This window comes from Martes martes (genome assembly GCF_963455335.1).
Source record: "Martes martes genome assembly, chromosome: 5".
Taxonomy (NCBI): Eukaryota; Metazoa; Chordata; class Mammalia; order Carnivora; family Mustelidae; genus Martes; species Martes martes.
Window position 1 is genome coordinate 126,967,690 of NC_137892.1, and position 19,916 is coordinate 126,987,605.

Sequence of the window (19,916 nt, forward strand, 5' to 3'; positions counted from 1 at the left end):
GCATTATTGACCTTTCAGGCTAGACGGTTCTTTGTTGGGGGTGGGGCGGGCAGGGGCCGGGGAGCTATCCTGTGCCTTGTAGGATGTCTGGCAGCATCCCTGACCATTACCCACAAGATACCTGCAGCAGACACTGTGCCCTCTGCTCCCCCCACCCCACTCTGACAACTGGAAATATCTCCAGACATTGCCAAATGCCCCCCTGAGGGGTATGGTCACCTTTGCCCTCCGCTGAGAACTAACGCTGAGGACTAGTCCCGGTTGGACAAGCTAGGACGCAAGGCCACGCTAACAGTGCTGTGCTAAATCCAGTCAGTGGCTTTTGGAACCTTCATTTCTGGTGTTCTCTTTATGTCTGATTGTAATGTTCTCCAGACTTGTCTTTCACGGGCTTTATTCGGAGTTCAACTAGTCCTGTGTGGGGTTTTTTGGCTAAAATTCCTCAGGACGGATTACCACTCAGCTTTTCTTTCCTCAGACTGCCTGCAAGCCTCTTCCAAGCTCATTATTTCTCAGTTGCCAGGATATTAGGCTCCTGGCCGTATTGCCAGTAGGAAAGAAATTCTCTCCCTGTGACTAACAACATGGCAGTTTGTCCGAAGGCCATTTGTTACCTGTTCCCCTTGCTCAGATGTGTTACTGAGGCGGCTGTCAGCTTTTTTCTGCCTTTCCCTCCCCCCACCCCCATCCCTCCACGCCGTGCTGTTTTTCCTTTTCCTCCCCGTGTTTCCATGGTGGTGGCTCCTTGCTGGAGCCAGAGGACAAACTGCTGACAGGAACATCCCTTGAATATCTCTGCATCTGGACAGGGCCATTGGCACCCTCCATTGGCGGCTCAGCAACGCGTGGCTTGCCATGTTTGTCTCCTGTTCAAGGCCCAAGAATTTGAATCTGCCCCAACATCTAAATGTTGTCGTTGTTAGGACAGAGTGCTGCCATAGTACCACAAGGCGAGTATTAAACATGTTTATTTGGGTTCCTTATATTCATATTTTGATTTGTTACAGCCCCTGTTGCCTTCCCCACACCTCCCAGCTACAAGACTGAGATAGGGGACATACAATGCATTACAAAAGCCAAATAAGCTGGAATATATAAACTATTTTTAACAGATTTTTTTTTTGTTTTTAACCAGCTTTAACACATTGCTGCAAGTTATTTTTTTCCTACTATTTTGTTAAGTCAAAGAATCCCCCGCGTTGACCAGCTCATAGTGGTTCCATGAAGGGTACCAACATTGAATGAGCACTTAAGAAGAGGTAGTCGCGTCAAAATCAAAGCACGCTCTTCTGCTTATCTGATCAGGTTGCAACTTACTTAAGTGTATTTGTGGTAGGGAGCCTTGTGTAACAGAGAAAGGCTAATATGAGATACCAGCCAAAAAAAAAAATTCCAAAATATACAGTAGTGTTTTAAGATAACTCAGAGTAGGGGGCACCTGGGTGGCTCAATCGGTTAAGCGGCTGCCTTTGGCTCAGGTCATGATCCCGGGGTCCTGCGATCAAGCCCCACATCGGGCTCCCTGCTCAGCGGGGAGCCTGCTTCTCCCTCTTCTTCTCCCTGCTGCTCTGCCTACTTGTGGTCTCTCTCTATCTCTAAAAGAACAACAACAACAACAAAAGATAACTCAGAATAGGAAATAGTATCATGAGTGTCGTTCATGTGTCAGCTAACATCAAGTTACCTCAAATGTTTTAGTAAAGTAAGTCTTTGGGGGATGAAAGCCGATCACTGTTGAGACAAATGTTGGATTTGAAAACTACCAGGCTCCAGGTCTTCTTGCTGTCATGCCATTTTGCAGAATCACGGGCTGTGGTGAAAACCGGTGCAGTTCTGTAACACAAAAGCTTGTGTTCTCAACACTGGAAGGTCCTCGGAGCCCATCTACCAACCCCAAGCTAAGCATTTCGCCAGGCAGGGGAGGAATGATCTAAGTGTGTTGATCCTTCTCAGTGACTGAGGCAGACACAACTGTTGGTAATTGATGGGGTTTCTTCCCCAATACCTGCTAACCTCAGAAAGTATGGAATTCATATCTTCAGCCTGCACTTGACAATACCAAGATATCTACCCACCCTTCCACCCAGCCAGCCATTTCCATATGCACAGTTAATGAGTATTAAGTTTAAAAAGATAACCTTAAAAGAATCAATTTCATGGTGAATGCATCTAGTTAAGCAAGCCATTTAAACAACATTTTACTCGTGTGTAGCAGACCATTTTATAAGTTACTGATAGCTTTACAAGCCTGTGTTTCAGACAAGCTAATTGGTTGTCTCTGATGTGTTTGGGGCTTTCACTCATTAACTCTCCTTCCTGTCTAGTACATACTTGACTGGCTCTCGTACATATAGGTAGAACTGTTTAAACAGCCATATTCTATTGCCAGGAAAAAGTTTTTCATAGATAAGCCTCTTCCTGCTTACAATGTTTGCTTTTTTGAAATAAAGGTAAATCATAACACAGTATTACCACAAACATGGAAGGTGCAGAATCAAGTGTAACACCCAAAACGTATTGGTACCATAAATGAAAGCCCTTTTGAAGGAGTGGAATAGAATTGATTACTGAAGGGAAAGAGAGGAGGGCAAAAGAAAATGATATGCTGTCGAAACCTGGCTGCCTGTGTAATTAATGACTATGTTATAGATGTTATTGAAAAGTCTGAGGCCTGCACCTGCATGCAAAGACAAGTGTACCGATGCTTCTCTTTTTTGCATATGTCAATGCTTTCCATTCTCTGAGATAAGAATTAGATGCTTTGTTTGGACACAGATTAAAGGAATAGCTCAAAACATATGTGTCCTTTGGGTCTTGAGATTTCTGGAGTGGGTCTATTTTCCATGAGGGGTTGCTTACTTTTCTGTTTGCAAAACAATCCATTGCAGCTGCCTGTAGGCATATGTATAATAGAGTTTAAACCAATTAGACCTATGGTTTTGAAACTGTTTGTGAAATCCCACCTCCTGCATGAAACCTTGGCCTGCTTAATTAAAAGGAGTGGCAACTTCTCTCCAATGTTCAATTTCCTTCCTTTACTAACATTTTAATCTGAGATGAAATACGGTACATACTTTGTTGCCCTTTTCATTATAGTTTCAGCTCTTTACATTTGTTTAAAAATAATGAGTATCCTCTTTGTGTCTGGAATTGTACTGGGTACATCAGGGAATACAAAAGAATTTTTTTCATCGTCTATGCCTTCCAGGAACTGAGGTCTCTTACACATGAAAAAATTAAGACTAATTATCCAAATCTCTGAATTTCCTCAAGTGAAACGAGGATATCCTCGTAAATCTGAATGAAAAGAGTTCACCCCAGACTTGTGAAGATGCTTCATTCCCATTGAGTCTTGATATCCTCTAACTCATTAACTTATACAATGATTATTTATAAAGCCTGTTTGAAGGAGACAGTAGTGGCTCGTATAACTGAATTCATAATAGCCAAAAAGTGGAAACAGCCCAAACGTCCAACAACTGATGAACATGGGTGAACAAATTGTGTTAGGTCCATACAGTGGAATATCTCTTGGCCTTAAGAAGAAGTACTCACACAGAACTTTATGCTAAGTGAGAGAAACCAGATACTAAAGGCCATGTATTATATAATTCCATATATATGAAATGTCCAGAATAGGCAAATCCTTAGAGACAGAAAGTAAATTAGTGCCAAGGGCTGGAGGAGAGGGCAGATGGGGTGTGACTGCTAATGGGTGGGGAGTTTCTTTCTGGAGTGGTGAAAATGTCCTGAAGTTTGATAGCCGTGATAATTGCAAGTGTTCCTGAATATACTAAATACCACTAACTTGCACATTTTTAAAAGGGTGAATTTTATAGTCTGCAAATTATAGCTCAATAAATGAAAAGTAATGTCTAGGGAGCCAAACGAAAAGATGTTAAGGTGTGTGCTAGAGAAATGCAAAATCCAGGCAAACAGTAAAGAAAATTCTTTAGAATCTTAGGAGGGGGTGTCTGCTTCTGAGAGTAGACCCATGAAATAGGTAATGATAACTTACATCCAGGAGCAAACAATCCCCTTTGAAGGCCAGGAGGTTCTTTTTGTTGTGGCAACTATTCTTATAAAGAGCCTAAACTGACAATGAGTGACCCCAAAAATTTTGCCCTGGACATCTGTGGCTCCAATCCTGTTTCAGTCTAAAAAAACTCTGTTTGAAAAGCAACTCAAGTTCAGTGAGGTGAGAACCACGTATGGAATGATAACTCTTTTCGTTTGGGATGGAAAGTTGTTTCCTTAATGGGAAAGTCTTTTTAACCCTGGAAAATTTAACATTAAAAGTATAAAAATGATAAAATAACAAATCTACAATATTAATACTTTTATTTCAAGTATATATTACATTTAGGTCAACCTGGTACAGTCACTTTGTAATTATAATTTAAGAGTATAAATTATTTCAGGAATGATTCCCTATATAGAAAGGTAGGAGGGGGCGCCCGGGTGGCTCAGTCAGTAAGCACCTGACTCTCCGCCTCAGCTCAGGTCCTCATCTCGTGGGTCATGAGATCAAGCCCTGTGTGGGACTCCATGCCCAGCAGGGAGGCTGCTTGAAGATTCTCTCCCTCTGCCCCTCCCACTCCTGTGCATGTGCACTCATGCTTTCACTCTCTCTCCTCCTCTCAGATAAATAAATCTTTTTAAAAAAAGAAGAAGAAGAAATACCAGAGCTTTGAGAGTCATTGAATTTATAAATTTAATTGAAGAAATGCTTACGAATTCTTGCTGGGGAAGAAAAGACTTCTTAACTACTTGAGGATATTTTGATTATTACAGTCTAAATGCTGAAAAAGAAGATTGAATATGTTAAATTTATAAATGGAGTTTTGAAATGTTTAAAAGTGGTTAATTAAACTAAGTTTATAAAAGGACCTAAACTGTATCCAACTTCCTGAATGTGTTGTTAAAACTTAACAGATATATAGACAGAATGGTAAGATTTTTAAATTGAATATAATAGCTTCAGGAAAAACTGGGTTTTAGACACGGTATATTTAGTAAATTGTATGTTCCTTTTTAAAACTGCAAAGTAACAATAACTAGTATTGCTTTGCACTAAGAGCCATCCTTACGGACACCATAAGCTTTAAACAGACAGGTCATGGACCCTGTGCCTTGGCTAGTTCTCGCTGCTATTAGGTAGTCTCCACATAAAAGAATCCCAGGCTGAACATAGAGGGGTCAAAATATGGCTTTATGACCCTTCTGCCTGCTAGACCACAATCCAGAGCCTCTGAAATTATAAGTGGAGCCTGGAGAGGTTGGAAAAGCCAACTTCTCTGGCTCCCTACAGTATGAGTGGGGATGAGCTGGTCTAGCAAGAGAGGCCAACTCCCCAGACACCTCCCAGGCACTGCTTGTGCCCCTGCTGGACAAAGCAGGAAGCTGCAAACAGCATTAGCCAGGGATTGGCACTTTGTTTGTTTGTTTGTTTGTAAAGGTCTAAACAGTAATTCTAGATTTTGTTTCTGTGATGGTTACTCAGCTTTGCCATTGAAGTGTGAAAGCAGCCATAGACAAGTGAGTAAGCATGGCTGTGTTCCAATAAAACTTTATTTGCCTGGGTGCTGGGAGGTAACCAACAGTGGCTACTGTGTTTAAGGTTCCTTCTACTTTTAACATTTCTTCTACATTGAGGCTTCCCCTTGAGATGATAGGAGGACGTCAGCTGGGTCTAAAAATATGAATATTTATAAGCCGACCCTTTCTACTTGTGGAGGAAGGCACCTTCGTTTGGATGCAGAGGTTGGAGCAAAGACCTACATATGGGAATCACTCCAGGCTCGGGAGGGCCAGGTAGAATTCCCGGAGTAGAAGAGATATTCTGCAGGAGTCCTGGGTATCTTTCATTGTCCCTTGAAGACAGGAAGCATCCATACCTCATTTCTGCCTCTCGCAGTGGTTGTCTGATTAGCAGGCTTTTTGGATAGGTGAATAAAACAAACCTTCTAGGTATATCAAAAAGAGAAAATAGATGTAATCTGTTCTGTAACTCTAGGTTAGCAGATTTAGCAAAAAACCAGGAATGCTTTTCAGATTCTAGCTCCTACCACCAAAGCAATGGGATCATTTTATTTAGCTCTTCTGGAACACACTGACTTCTCCTGTGCAGTGGAAGACGGGGTTTCTATATAATTATTGTCACAACATAGAACATTCGCCACACTTCAGAGATTACTGATTGGGCAGGAAGACTTCTAATAAAGGCGGGGCTCAATCACCGGTCATAACCTGCTGGCGTTTGTCTAGCTTTTTAATTATTCCAAGGTCAGGTGGGCTGCACTTTGCTTAAGAAAGAAGCGATCTTACCGAAACTACACTTTTATGTTACACCTAACATGCTTGAAACCAATCATCCATTATAGCTCTGCGCTTCCAAAGTAATATTGTGGTCTTGGTTAATATCAAGGTGTTGTTTTCTGGTCCCTTTTAGAACTCAGTAAAAAGTAAACAATATCTGTACTGTGTTGTATCTTTGGGACTGTGGCAAATTGGTTGTGCTTGTATTCTTTATTTCTGCCTTTAATGACATATTGAGTACCTTTCTAAGGATTTCAAAATCCTGCAAGCAGCACAATGAAAAGGGGAACAGCTGGTGCTGCTCTCTCTGGACTAACCTTTCTTTGAACAAGCTGCCAAGAATGCACTCTCAAGAATCTTAATGATGCCCTGCCACTTTATCTCCAGACCCCATCCTGGAGCCACGGTGTGGGCAAAGTTCTCTCTGACTTTGGTGAAGGTTACCAAGCGAAGCCTGCTCCGTGAGCTTCTGCAGTTAAGACCACAAGGCTGGAAGGCCCCTTGGCATACTCCCAGGCGAGATGTACATACTGTGCGTGCTGGATGAGTGCTTGGCAACCGACTCTCTAGAAAGAAGAAAGTCTTGGTTTGTTGCATTTGCAGATTTCCATGGCATAAATAATTCAGACCCTGACCAGTTTCGTGGCTCCTAGAATTTGATGTCCTTGTGCCTGGGGGCGGAAAGAGAAGGCACATGACCAGCATTGCAGTACAAATGTTTCCCCCACTGTGACATTGGACTGCAATGGGGCATCTCCTCTGATGATGAAAGTAAGGAGCTTGGGTGAGGATGAGGCAAGTTCTGCTCCCTTTTTGACAGTCACGGACAATATCCTACAAGTTTCACTCGTCGCTCAGGCTCTCTTAACAGCCTATTAATTGGAGCCCTGGAGTACATTTATCATGTAGACCATAGTTCTACCAAGAGTTCAAAACCCATATGAACCTGTCTCAGAAAACATTATTCATCTAGTTGTTTGAAAAATACAGGCATGCGATGGACACGCTGTGGACTTAAAATGACAGGAAACCCAGAACTGGCTCAAGGTGGTTACCGAGTCGTGGGCTCTTGCAAGATGCATTGTGCATCTGACCTGAGCTCTGCCTACCAGACCCCCAGCTGCAGCTCTCTTCGCTGGCTCTCTGTGTTTTGCTTGTGCTCCTCACCCAGCATCCCTGTTGTCTTGTCTTACCTGCTGATTGATCCCTGTTGTCTTGTCTTACCTGCTGATTGATCACTGTTGCCTTGAAGGAGCTGACATTGTCAGCCTGGACTCCTTCATGAGACTGATTCCTGTGCCAGAGATGAAGAAAGAATGTGCCTTTATTTCGAAAGTTTCTTTGGGCGAACTTCTACCAAGATATTTCTTTTTCACTTTGACTTTAATTATTTTAATACTCCTCCCTCTCTCTATTTGATTCCATTGCTTTTCTTCCAGTTGTATAATCAGGGTGCCATAAATGAGTGAAAAAGCCTTTAGTAAACTGTGCAGTTTTAAACCGTCTTTTATGGTCACTGAAAAGCCAGGGGCAATGGGGCTTGTAATCTTTTAATACAGATGATGAGGACAGCCTCCTCTTCTGGCTGTTGTCTCTGTTTTTTGTTTTCTAGTGTCCCGTTCTAAGCATTGGAAACCCACACATTGGCCGGTGGAGCGCTGGCACAGGGCACACTCACACCGCCTTCACACACTCACCAGTTTTGTTCAGGAAGTGGTAGTCGAATGAATGAAGTTACGGGGAGTGAACTTTCAGGACCCACGTGTTCAAAGCTCCTCGTACTAATCTTCACCCTATGACAATGCGCCACAACCACCCTCAAGTTAAGAAGGGTCCATTATAACTGGCTAGTTTTTTCCCCAGAGGGAATATGTGTGTTGTGGGTAGGTAGGGATCTAGAGAAGTACATGCAGAAAAGATACCCAGCTTCTATCTCCACTGAGAAAGCAAGCTAAATTGCCCCAGACAGGGGGAGAAATACCTACAGTACCACCCCAGGTGGCATTCTGGACATGAGATGGGGGAAGGGATTTTTAGTTACAGCTGTGACTGGTATAGGGTAATGGCATTGAGTTCACTAGGACTAGGGGTGACCTATTGAAAGATGCACAGCACAGTCCTATACAGTAAAGAATTGTCCCACTCCCTAACCCCCTTTTTAATGTCTTACGACGCATTCATGTGGGTCAAAGCACTGTTTATAAGTTTCTGAGCTTAGACTTAACTCTATGTCGCATAAAAACACTAAGTCATGCCTTTTGGACTGTTCTCTCCCCTGCTCCCCAGAGTGTTTAAAGGAAAATGAGGCCAACTCTGGGCACACAGTACTTACATGCTTTAATAACAAAAATAGGAAAAACAAGCAGTTATTGTTATAAATAAAATGAGATTTGCAGGCCTTTAAAACGGAAGACCTATTATTGCAGTTCAGAAACTATTTACATGACTTCCAGAAATGTAGTCACAGCGGGTTTGCAAGAAATAAAAAGAAATTTTTGCTCATGAAGTGAGGGCAAGATAGGGAAGTCGGTATTATTACATAACCTTGTTAGAGGTCCTGCAAGTTGGAAAGGATTATTACTTCTCTTCTCAAAGAAACATGAAGGACATCTCCTACCCGATTTCGCAGCTGTTACAAACGTGAGCAGCAAAGCGATGGTGCCGAGTTGTCTGTTAGGACTCTACAGTAAGTGCGTTGTGGGAATCAACAGAATGCAGTCATGCGCGTCACCCCACAGTGGCGTGAATGAAGGAGGGCTCTGACAGCATAACTGAAATAAGTTGGCTACTTACGGCAGCTTTGTTTTCCTATCTCTAGGGTGGACACATGGCCACTAACAAATGCCCACTCTCTGCGGCTAACCCAAAAATAGCCAGCTGACTACAGGTTGCCAGGCAGCTGGATTCTGACGTCACTGCCCCAAGTGCCGTCTCCTGAAGCCAGTGAGAAGCAGTCCCCTCCTCCTCACCCCTGCAGCTTCCATTGAAGCATAGTATTTAAGTGGCTGATAAAGTATTCAAAACATGTGATTTATGTTGGTCAGACTTAAACACCTTGTTCTTTAGAATTATACAGCAGCATTATGAAAGGACAAAAAAAAAAAAGATAAGGTGAACGAGTCAAATGTGACTGTAATTTGTATCTTTTTTTTTTTTTAAGATTTTATTTATTTATTTGACAGAGAGAGATCACAAGTAGGCAGAGAGGTAGGCAGAGAGAGAGAGAGAGGGAAGCAGGCTCCCTGCTGAGCAGAGAGCCCGATGCGGGACTCGATCCCAGGACCCTGAAATCATGACCTGAGCCGAAGGCAGTGGCTTAACCCACTGAGCCACCCAGGCGCCCCTGTAATTTGTATCTTAATAATACAGAGGAGGTGAAATTTGAAGTTCAAGTTGACAGAAAACTAAACGAAGGTATGCCTGGGTGGCACAGTCGGTTAGGCGTCCGACTCTTGGTTTTGTCTCAGGTCTGGTCTCAGGGTCGTGGAATCGAGCCCCACGTGGGGCTCCACGCTAGGTGCAGAGTCGACTTGAGATTCTCTCTCTCCTCCCCTCACCCCACACTTTCTCGTGTGCTCTCACCCTCATGCTGTCTCTCTCAAATAAGTAAATAAAAATATATTAAAACCAAATGAAAATGTTAACCCAACGGGAAAAGTTCAAGTCAGAGCATGAGGTCTCCATTGTCCCCTCTCTTGTATTATCTGCTTTGTTTTTAGAAACCTGAAACGCTGGGTAATGAAAAGCTGTGTTCTGGCAACAACCGGTCACTCACTGTGCTTGAAACTCACTGAAACGCCAGACTAGTTTTACAGTTGATGTTATAAACGAAGGATGGTGTGGAATCATTTGGATACCAGTTGGGGGAATATAGCAGGGTGAGAGAGATACCCACTTAGGTTACAGATCGGAAAATCTCGGGTTACGCAGCCATAGTTGTCAGCTTAACACCATTAGGCTCCTTTATCTGGTGACCACCCTGTAATGGAACCTTCCATTTCCTCCTCAGGTTTCATATTCAGCAGGAACAACTTCAGAAACTACCTTCAGACATCTTTATTATCTTCCAAGTGTGCCCACGCGACAGTCTGTATTTTCAGTTGCCTAGAGACCAACCTAATGGGTACTTAAAACCTGGCTTTCTGTGTCTGGTCCATATTGTAAAATAACACAAGTTCTATTCTGTGATTGCTTAAATCTAACATTGTTTTCAAATTAGCTGTCAGTATGCCACCAGGATCAATTCTGTGAATTTTTAAGCCAACCGTTTGAAGGAGTATTGTTGGTAACATGCACTTACTGTGTTAGTCTTTCTCTTTATTCTAATATTCCTGAATTTCTTGCCACCAGTCCTCTTCTCAGTTATCGACAAGACTTAAAATGATATGAGGTTATGAAATGGGGCAAGGGTAAAACTTCCTTCATGTACCAGTTTGTGGATGTTCCGTGCTGTCCCCTCTTGATGGGAGGCATTATTGATCAAATACCAGATTCTGTTTAGTGCATTCTGAAACCCCACTTTGTGGGAGAAGCAAGAAGCCTGACATCTCTGATTTTATACTCTTCAGAGCAGCCAGCTCCTCCGCCAAGCTGTGGCCTTAAACACGGTCCCCACCTGTCCCCCCTGCCAGCTCTGCTCTCCCCCTGCTGGCTGCTGGCCTCCCTTGGTGGGGCAGAGCCCGTCTAGTGCCGGTTGTTGCACATGCAGATTTCAGATTCTCTTGGAAGTGGGTTGCTTTCAGTGCTTTAAAGAAAAGAAACTAAAAGAAGGGAGTTTACATTTTCCATAAGGGAGAATTCTCTTAACAACGTGATTTATAAAATACCTCGGGCAAACACTGTTCTGAAGTTGTATACCCGCTTTCTGATCTGAAAGGAGATTTTCATTACTTTCCAGAATCAACTGATGAGAGTCTTTCCATTTTCACAGGCTTTTTTTTTTTTTTTAAGTAGTAGTAGTATTTATTGCTAATTTGCAGACATTTACAGAAGGACTTTGGAGACACACTTGAACTGTAGAATGTTAGCGTAATTGTGGTTCCTACACTAGCATAAAGCCTTAGTATTTCTTATGTCTGTCTTCTTGCTCACATGAAAATAATGTACACATATTTTAATGCCACTTTTGGATGATGTACCTCTGCTGTACTCTGGTCCTTGCAGTGATAGAGGCAAAATAAAACCACATTGGGAATGGCATGTGGTTGAGACCCTTTTTTTTTTCTAGGTTTCGAGTATTGACTAAGGTAAGACCTTGGAATTTGCCCTGGCACATGGGATTTTAATGAAATCTGTTGACCAAGAATGTCTTCCAACAGTGGTTCTTCTGGTGTTGCTACTCACTGTATTTTATGTTAGTAAAACGTTACTGGGGTGTACATACAGTGTTCAGTTCTTACGTGACGGAGTGTGGGCAGGACCATAGCTTTGCAAGCTTTGTATTTTATCATACCCTTTGAGAGGTCATCAGTACTTCCGGAAGATGTCACAATTTGATGTTTCCTCTCAGTCTGGAGTTGGTAATCCTGGACACTATTAGTCAGTAACCTATTAGCCACTGTGCTAAGAATGACTTGTGACTGAATATTAACCAAACAGGTTTTTAAGATAGCAAATTCTCTACTCACATACCAATTAAAAGGTCATGATTTTTGCCTCCCTGAAAATTCAGGACTAGGAGAAAAAACCGGGAGGCTTTGCATATACATATGTATCTGTATACGGTTTAAATATGCATATACACACACATATTCAGTTTCTAGCCTCTTTCCTAAAAAGTGCTTTCCCAGGTCTCAAAAATGGATACTAGAAGTTTAAGGGGGAAAGAGAAAAAAGATTATTTAAATTACCAGTTTTTGTCGTATATGCACTTGGTAGTCAAAATATGCATTTGGTAGTCAAAATAATTTTGAGTAATTGATACAGTACGTACTATAGTTTGCCACCAATTGAGTAAGTTAGCAAGGGGGTGGAGTGAAAGCTGCTCTGCTGGTGGTTTTGATTGAATTGAATCTTTCTGGTGCCTGCAGCGTACTCTGCCCTGTGTGCTGTACATGTAATTCTTTCTTAGACTCCATCGGACCTCCCATGCAGATAAGTGTGTGGGTGACACGGTTTGTAAGCAGGTCACTCACCCCTAAAGAAAACAGTCCTGGGTCACAACATAGGACCCACATTATAACAGCAGCGGTGGATGGAGTTCTAGAAAGTCCTAGGCATCACAGTTCATAAACGTTCTCCTTGAAATCCCCCCTATTTTGTCACTCACAAACTTCTGGAAGTAGAAAGGTTCTGATATAACTAATAACATATTTATCTTCTCCCCCCTTAAGGTCAAAAAATATTTTGAACTTGAACCCCTTGCACGTGGGAAACGCTGGATTCTGCAGCCCTGCTCGCTGGATGACATGGAGGCACTGAAAGACAGCTTCTCTCAACTGATAAATTTGTTAGAAGAGAAAGACCATGAAGCTGTAAGAATGTGAAATCTGGCAAAGAACACGGGTTCCCAAAGGCCTTGAACCTATCATGTTAGTTTCTCATTTTAATTTTATTTTGGTATCAAGACTTTCATGGCTTCAGTGTCTCTTTTCCTCTAGTTATCTCCGACTCTCATCTCTCTATTAAAGTGAATATTCTGTAAATCAGGTGAATCATCATCGGCATTAACGTCAAGTACACACTACTGAGAGAGAATTTATTCTCTGTTTACCACTAATTATCTTCGCCGCATGTCTCTTCCTTCTGTTGTTCTAAGCAGCTCTTCTGTACTCAGTGTTAAAATGGATGGAATTCGTGGCTCACAGAAATCAAATCCCTTTTGAAGGACTCAGGGAGACTCAGAACCTTGACTCCTTTTCCCTGGGTTTGGGGGTGGAATATTATACGACTGGGGCTCCTCATTTTACGTCTGTTGTTTCCAAGATCTCTTGGGGTTTTTATTTTATTTTATCACGTTTTATTCTTGAGCTTTTTGTATATGGGCCTCATAGATTATGAGAGAAAAATGAGCACCAAAAACTTCAAGGAATCACCTTATCAGAGACGAGTATCCTACCAAGATTAAATTAACGTGGAAGAACTTTAAAGACAAGATGCAGAATTTCCTTGATTCCATCTGAAGTCTCATTCCCCTGTCTTAAGAGCAGAAACTTTCCGTTTTTGAGATGAGCGACAATGTAGGCACAATGGGGGTGTGCCTCCCTGATGACTATTTCATCGAGTCCTCCAGTATTTTTTTAATGCAAAGAGTCCCCTGCATAAAGTCAAGCTGCAACATGAGAGAGGTATCTTTCTCTAAAAATCTTAAAAGTGTCTGATTGAAAAAGAGAAGATAATTTTTAAAATAATAGATAAAAATTTTAAAAAGAGCCAAATGAAGTATAATTTATACTGGCTAGGGTTTAAGCTGGCATGGATTTGACAAAGAAAACAAAGACAGAATCATCTGGATATTCATTCATTAAGTGCTAATGGAGTTTAACGGAGTCACTGATTGTCTCCGACGAGTAATTAAAGGTCTGTCAGTATTCCTATTACAAACCTCTATTTTCAGGGGTTTCAGTGTGCCCTTAAAAAAATGTGCTGGGGCTGCAGCAAATCATTTTAGGGCCTAGATTCAGTCTTTGGAACTTTTTTTTTTTTCCCCATTTAATTTAAATGATAAAATTATGTAGAGATAAATGTGCAGTTTTACTAAGGTTTGGCACCTTTGACCTTTTCTAAATCAAGAATAATCTATAGATATTGAAGTTTATGGATGTAATCCTCTTTGGCACATTTTGTAGATTTTTGACCACTTCAAACACAAAATGGCCAAATGTTAGAAAACTGCTCCTTTCACCTGAGCAATAAAAACATGTTTGTAATTTTTAGGTAGCACAGACTGGTTCTCAAATACCACAGACTCGCACTGTATTACACAGTGATGTAATACCTTGTAATTCTCCAGAAGATACACATCATTCAGATATAGCTTCTGTGGTTTCATCTTGTAGGTGGATTTTAATGAAATCATTACCTTTGAAACATCGACCACTTCTTTAAGCTTCCCCCGCCCCCCATGGAATGGATCCAAAAAGATTCGTATTCAATCTTGTCTCCAGTGTCCTTGAATATTTTTCACTGTGTAATCCGTGAGCAGCACAAAACTTTTATTCCGATGACCAGTTACACAATCCCTGCTTGCATTTTTATTTTGTTGTGCTCATCTTCCGTGAAAAATAAATGATTCTTAGGCATTGCTTTCTCTGCAAGTTCATTAAATGGAGAATGTTGTCTTTTTAAGATACTGTGGCTGAGTGCTCCTAGGCCATCTGTTAAATGACTTCCCGTTGTCTGTGTGTGTGTGTGTTCATGTGTGCGCCAGTGATGGGCTTCTTCTCAGACCCACGACTGTCTGCAGTGTCTCAGCCGTCAAAATGAAAACATTATCAATCAGTACCCAACAACAGCTGTTTTTGACAAGTTTCTGTCTGACGCCTAATGCTTTACAACTGTCAATAAGGCTCCTTCTTTGTCTGGCAGTTCGGAGCTCGCCGTCTTGCTGCTTCCGAGCGAGCGGCATCCTGTCCTTGTAACCCTAGTTTTGGAAATCCACTTGTGGGGGCGGGGAGGGGGCTTGGATGCGAGTGTGGGTGGGTGGCGGGTGGGTGGTGTGTGTGTGTACGGCTCTTCCTACTTCCATGTAAAGTGCCACAGGTGTCTTAGTTTGCATATTCAAATATTATGTAGGAAAAACAGTCTGTTATGTATTTCTCCACCTAGTTTGTTGTTATATTTATGGAAGTTACCCGTTTTTGTACCTTCTTAGCTAAAGCAGTTGCCTTTTTGTAATGGCAATTAATTTATATGACAAAACTTTGTACCTACTGTAGTTTATAGTTATCGGTTGCTAATTAACTGCCATCTCGCCCTGTCTTTCTATTAAAAAAAAAAAAATCTGTATCTATACTTAGAGGGTAACAGATTTATGTGGACAATTGCCAGACAAGAAGAACTTGTATTGTCCGTGATTTATATATGATTTCCCCTATCTTCAAATGAAAATAAACGCTGAGTAGAAATGATGTTTTCGGACTTAATCCTTTCAAGCTTTTTAGCATTTGGGAGTCCCAGATTTCTGTTTACATTTGTGTTGCCTGTTTAAGTCTTCAAAATAAGTTCTGCTGCTCTTGGGTCAAAACAAATGATTAATTCACATTTCCTTTAAGGCCATTGTGAAAACTTAAAAGACAAAAAAAAAAAAAAAAGCTAGTGTCTTTTCCAGTTGGTTTGTCTTCACCAGCGATTTACTTTCACTGGAGCTGTTCTTTCAGAATGAGTGAGCAGAGTCGAGATGTTAATGTAAAGTGTCACCTTTCAGTCAAAGCAGCATCTTTTAATATCTGCCGTAAAAGCAATGCTCTAAGAGTAACTGGTGCAATGAGCTGTCTCCTTCAGTGGTGATCGACGCCCCAAGGAAGTTAAGATTTTTAAGTGATTCGAGGAAATGCTGTGTATTTACAGGTCCGACTCTAAAGAAGGAGAGTATTCTGTAAAAGAGAAAAAGTGAGAAAGAAAACTAAAGGACTAGATGGATGGAAGAAGAGAAAGAAACAGAAAAAGATGCACAATTCAAATCCCAGCTCTTGTTTGGTCCCAGATGCAGCATTATCCTGACACATCGTTTGATCACACAGAAAGCTCGCAATACTTCCCTTCTAAGCTGGGATCCAAGCTGCATTCCTAGTTTTATTTCCAAGGTAGGCAGTTAGTAGGTATCAAGTTCCTCAGCCTCTCAGACCCATCCAGGCAAACGTGGACAGAACTGTATGACTTTTGAAGCAAGTGGGTTTGCCTAACATCCAGATGGAATATTCGGACTCGAGTGGAAATCTCATATTCATGCCTGGTTTCATCTTCTTTATAATTTTTGAGTGCATTTTCATTAACCTTCTGACCTAATGGTGCAAACCGAAAAGCGAAAGTATGTGGAGGGGGATGAGGGGGAGTGGGAATTACCCTTTGGGAACCCTCATTTTCATTGAATTTGGGAAGGAGGATCTGTCTTTGTTATGCAGAAACTTTCAGAGACTATAGATTCATTCCCTGCTTTGCTTTTACCCTACCCTGGATTCTGGAGATCTGATGTCCGTGCTGTGAAATGCATTATCACATCATGTTAGGAATTCCTGACTCCCAAGAGTTCACAACTTGTGGTCACCACTGACTCAGCATGATTAAATGATTTGCATCTCAGGGTTAACTGTGTTCCAACTCGGATGCATGAGGTGACTGATGGGCTAGCGTTTCGGCACCCTACCCCACCCCCCTCACACTGATACAGGAACGTGAAAAGGATCCCGTGTGATACCCAGAAGCCTCAGATGGGGTATCAGTTTCTGCTCCCCTTCCCCATTCTCTTTAAATTAAAACCCAAATGAGAAACTGGCCTTCGACCTACTGTTTCATCGAAGCTAGAAATTCTGACCTCTCCTCCTGGGGGTTCATCTGTTTGTGACAAACTCTTCATGAAGTGACTTTCTGTGAAACCAAAGAATTTTAAAGGCACCAAGAAGAATCCCTCCAACACAGGCCCTGCCTCACATCCTTCTTTCCTTACAGAACGAAGTGAAGGAAAAAGTACATGACTTTTCAATCGGATTTGCACTGTCTTCCCATCTTGCCATCCATCTCTGCTCTCTCCGCATGCTCTAGTCACTGGATGCGGGTTAAGGTAGGCCACCTGTGGTATTCTCGGGCTTGGCAGCCAAGCCACCCTTTCATGTTCCCCTCTGGTCCTCCGACCAAATGGGAGTTGTCATGGGATACTCTGTATGAATAATGACTTTTTACAAGGAAATAGTTCAGGCTTGGTGGTCTAAAGCAACCTCGTTTACCATGTACAGTGTTACGAAGTCACTGGTACCCTGTTTGGAGAATAAGGAAAGGGACTCATTGATTTTGTGCCTTGCTAGGATCAGCCTGGCTTAGGACCCAGCGTGACCCCTGCTGAGGCAGACAATCCCACATCCGTGCACCGACTTGAGAACAGCCATCGCGTCGAATGGACAGGGTCTTCTGTAAACTGCAAAGAATGATGAATTCCTTTTTTCCCTTTTCTCGTTCAGAAGTCACTCCCTCTTATTCTGATGATCTCAGAATATTCTACCCAGATATTTCAGCATGGTTCTTTCCAGTAGTGACATTCCAACCATGGAGGTCAGTTGGCAGGCTTGTCCCCAGAGAGGAAAGCCTGGCTTAAGTGCATGGGGACAGGGCACATACTGACAATGAAAATAAGCCTTTAATAAGCATCATGCTCCCCAGCTCCCTGATGTTGCTGTGTCCTCATGGGATCTTCCTCGTGGGCAGTGGGCAAGATGGTCGTCTCAAAAAAGCCTCAGATCACTTACATCCCAGGCAACCCTTCCTTGTAGGTGTGAAATTCAGCCTAAAATGCCACAACCTTCTCTGACAAGTGATTCATTGAGACAAAGGCTGGAGCTCCAGCATCAAACAGATGTCAGACAAAACACCAAATGCCTATAAATGATTGCTTTGCAAGGAATGGAAGGACTGGAAAGCCTGGCCTGATGATGTACTCCATGTCTGGACAAGCTTACAGAAGACATAGGTGGTGGGGAGGGGGCAGGGGAGCTGTTTCTAAATGGAGTCTGTGAAGAAAGCTGTTTCTGGAGACAAGTGAAACCACGATTCTCACCTGAGAGGCTCACGTCAAGAAGGAAGATTGGCCCGTCTGTGCATAATGTATGTGAAGATCAGTTAGAAAAATGCATGTCAAGGGCACCCTGAAGCCCAGACTGGTACGATATGATGTTAAATCAGTAGACATATAAATATCAGAGTAAATTAAAAATAAGAAGATTTGGTTGGAACGGAAACTGCTCAGCAAAAGGCAGAGACAGGAATGCAAAGAGTAACTCTGGCTGTCATTCTCTCTAATCTGGAGCAAGTCAGGCCCGGCTCTGGACCTTCTCCAGTTGTTTTACAACTTTATAGACATGGGCTGTATCAACCCAACGCTTTTCTTAAGCAGCCTTGACAGGATTTTCAGATGACTGCTTGTCAAGAGTCGACTTAACCATTGTCCTTTTTACAGGTTTAACGTCGCATTTGGAACTTTCGGTTTCAATAGTTTTAAGGGGTTTCATCCCCTCATTAATTTGGCATGTTTTTGTGGACACCTACTCTGTACCAGACACTGTGTTAGATGCTTGGGACACAGAGTAAATAGGACAGACTCGGCCCCTGTCTCTGTAGGACTTTAATCCCTGGAACATTGGTTACGTTGAATTATTTCTATGATCCTAGAGAATTTTTGTATTGCGGCGTGGGGTGGGGGTGGATTTGGGTTAAAATTCCAAGTGTGAGTTTGGTTAATTTGGTTAAAATTTTAATTTAATTTGGTTAAAATTCCAGTGTGAGTCTCTAGATTTTAAAATATTTTTTCTTGGTCCTAAGTCTTGGTTTTCAGCCCTCCTAATTTCAGATTGTCTTTGAGTGCAGTTTAGTTTCTTTTGAGACCATTAGTAAAACTAGAAATATAAACAAATGAGACAGACACGGCTAATCACTCTTTTTAGCATCTTTCTAAAAAGAACTCTCTGGAGCTAGCACCTTGTATTTGGTCGTGTTTTGGGGTTTGGGGGGTTTTTTCTTTTTTTTTAACTGCGACAACAATGAAGCATGGGTCTAGCACACTTTGCTTCCAAAGTGCAAAACCAAACTCTGTCAGTCACCTGCTGTTCTTTCCATCTTCTCTGTACTCACAGAGATTTACCTCCTCCTTCTCTGGAAGTAGCTGAGTCTCATCTTTCTGTCTGTGGATCCGACAAATGATCTATATTTGAAATGTTGAATTTTGAATCTCTAAGAGCAACTTTCTCATTCTGTGGCCGTCTCTTGATTTATTCCACCAAACAGTGAAGGCTGCTATGTAAAGAGTCATGCCACAGTTCACATGCCCAGACAGAGGCAGTAACCTGTAACTATATAACCCCCTGGGTTGATTGATTGATTGATTTTTTTTTTTTTAATCAAGTCAGAGCTGTGAGTTTCAACTGGGTTGCAGGAGGCTGCTTTATTTTACCCTCACTGAGGCTGCTTTATCTTACCTCATTGAAGGTTGGAAACTTGGAGAGACCCTCTTAAGCCCATTATCTATTCCAGGAGAGTACTTGGGTGGAGTTGTTCTTCTAGCAGGAGTTAATGCATTTTAGGTTTTAGAACACTTCTGCAGAATTTATACCAGTGCCGTTCTCATTTCCTGAACAACTCAAGTCTGTACTCTTCTCCTCACCAGCCCAAACCCCACAATGGATGTGCCTCTCAGAACCACAACATAGCCCTCTATAGTTTACTGGCCGGGGCTCCAGTAGGATCACAAAATAAACTGAAGCAAACTTTCCTACTTCTGTTCAGTTTGTTAATTTCAAGTCATTCCCGATTTTTAGGTAAAATAGCAGGATCCAATGAAAAGTTACATAATACCAGAGACTAGTTGTGTGGTTTATACTTTGAAGTTCTGCCCCTAATGAAATAATGGATCCAGGCAATGATCATCAGCATCTGTTAATGTCACAAAGAAAGAAACA

The 19,916-nt window shown here is 42.0% G+C and overlaps 1 protein-coding gene across 1 annotated transcript in view; it reads left to right on the forward strand.

The window, feature by feature from the left end:
- Positions 1–15,379, forward strand: part of ARL15 (ARF like GTPase 15) — a 399,856-nt gene extending 384,477 nt beyond the window's left edge. Inside the window, exon 5 of the mRNA XM_080804763.1 lies at positions 12,651–15,379. Within this exon, the coding sequence (XP_080660889.1) occupies positions 12,651–12,803 (153 nt within the window). The 3' untranslated portion in view covers positions 12,804–15,379. The remainder of the gene's footprint in view (positions 1–12,650) is intronic.
- Positions 15,380–19,916: the final 4,537 nt, after the last annotated feature.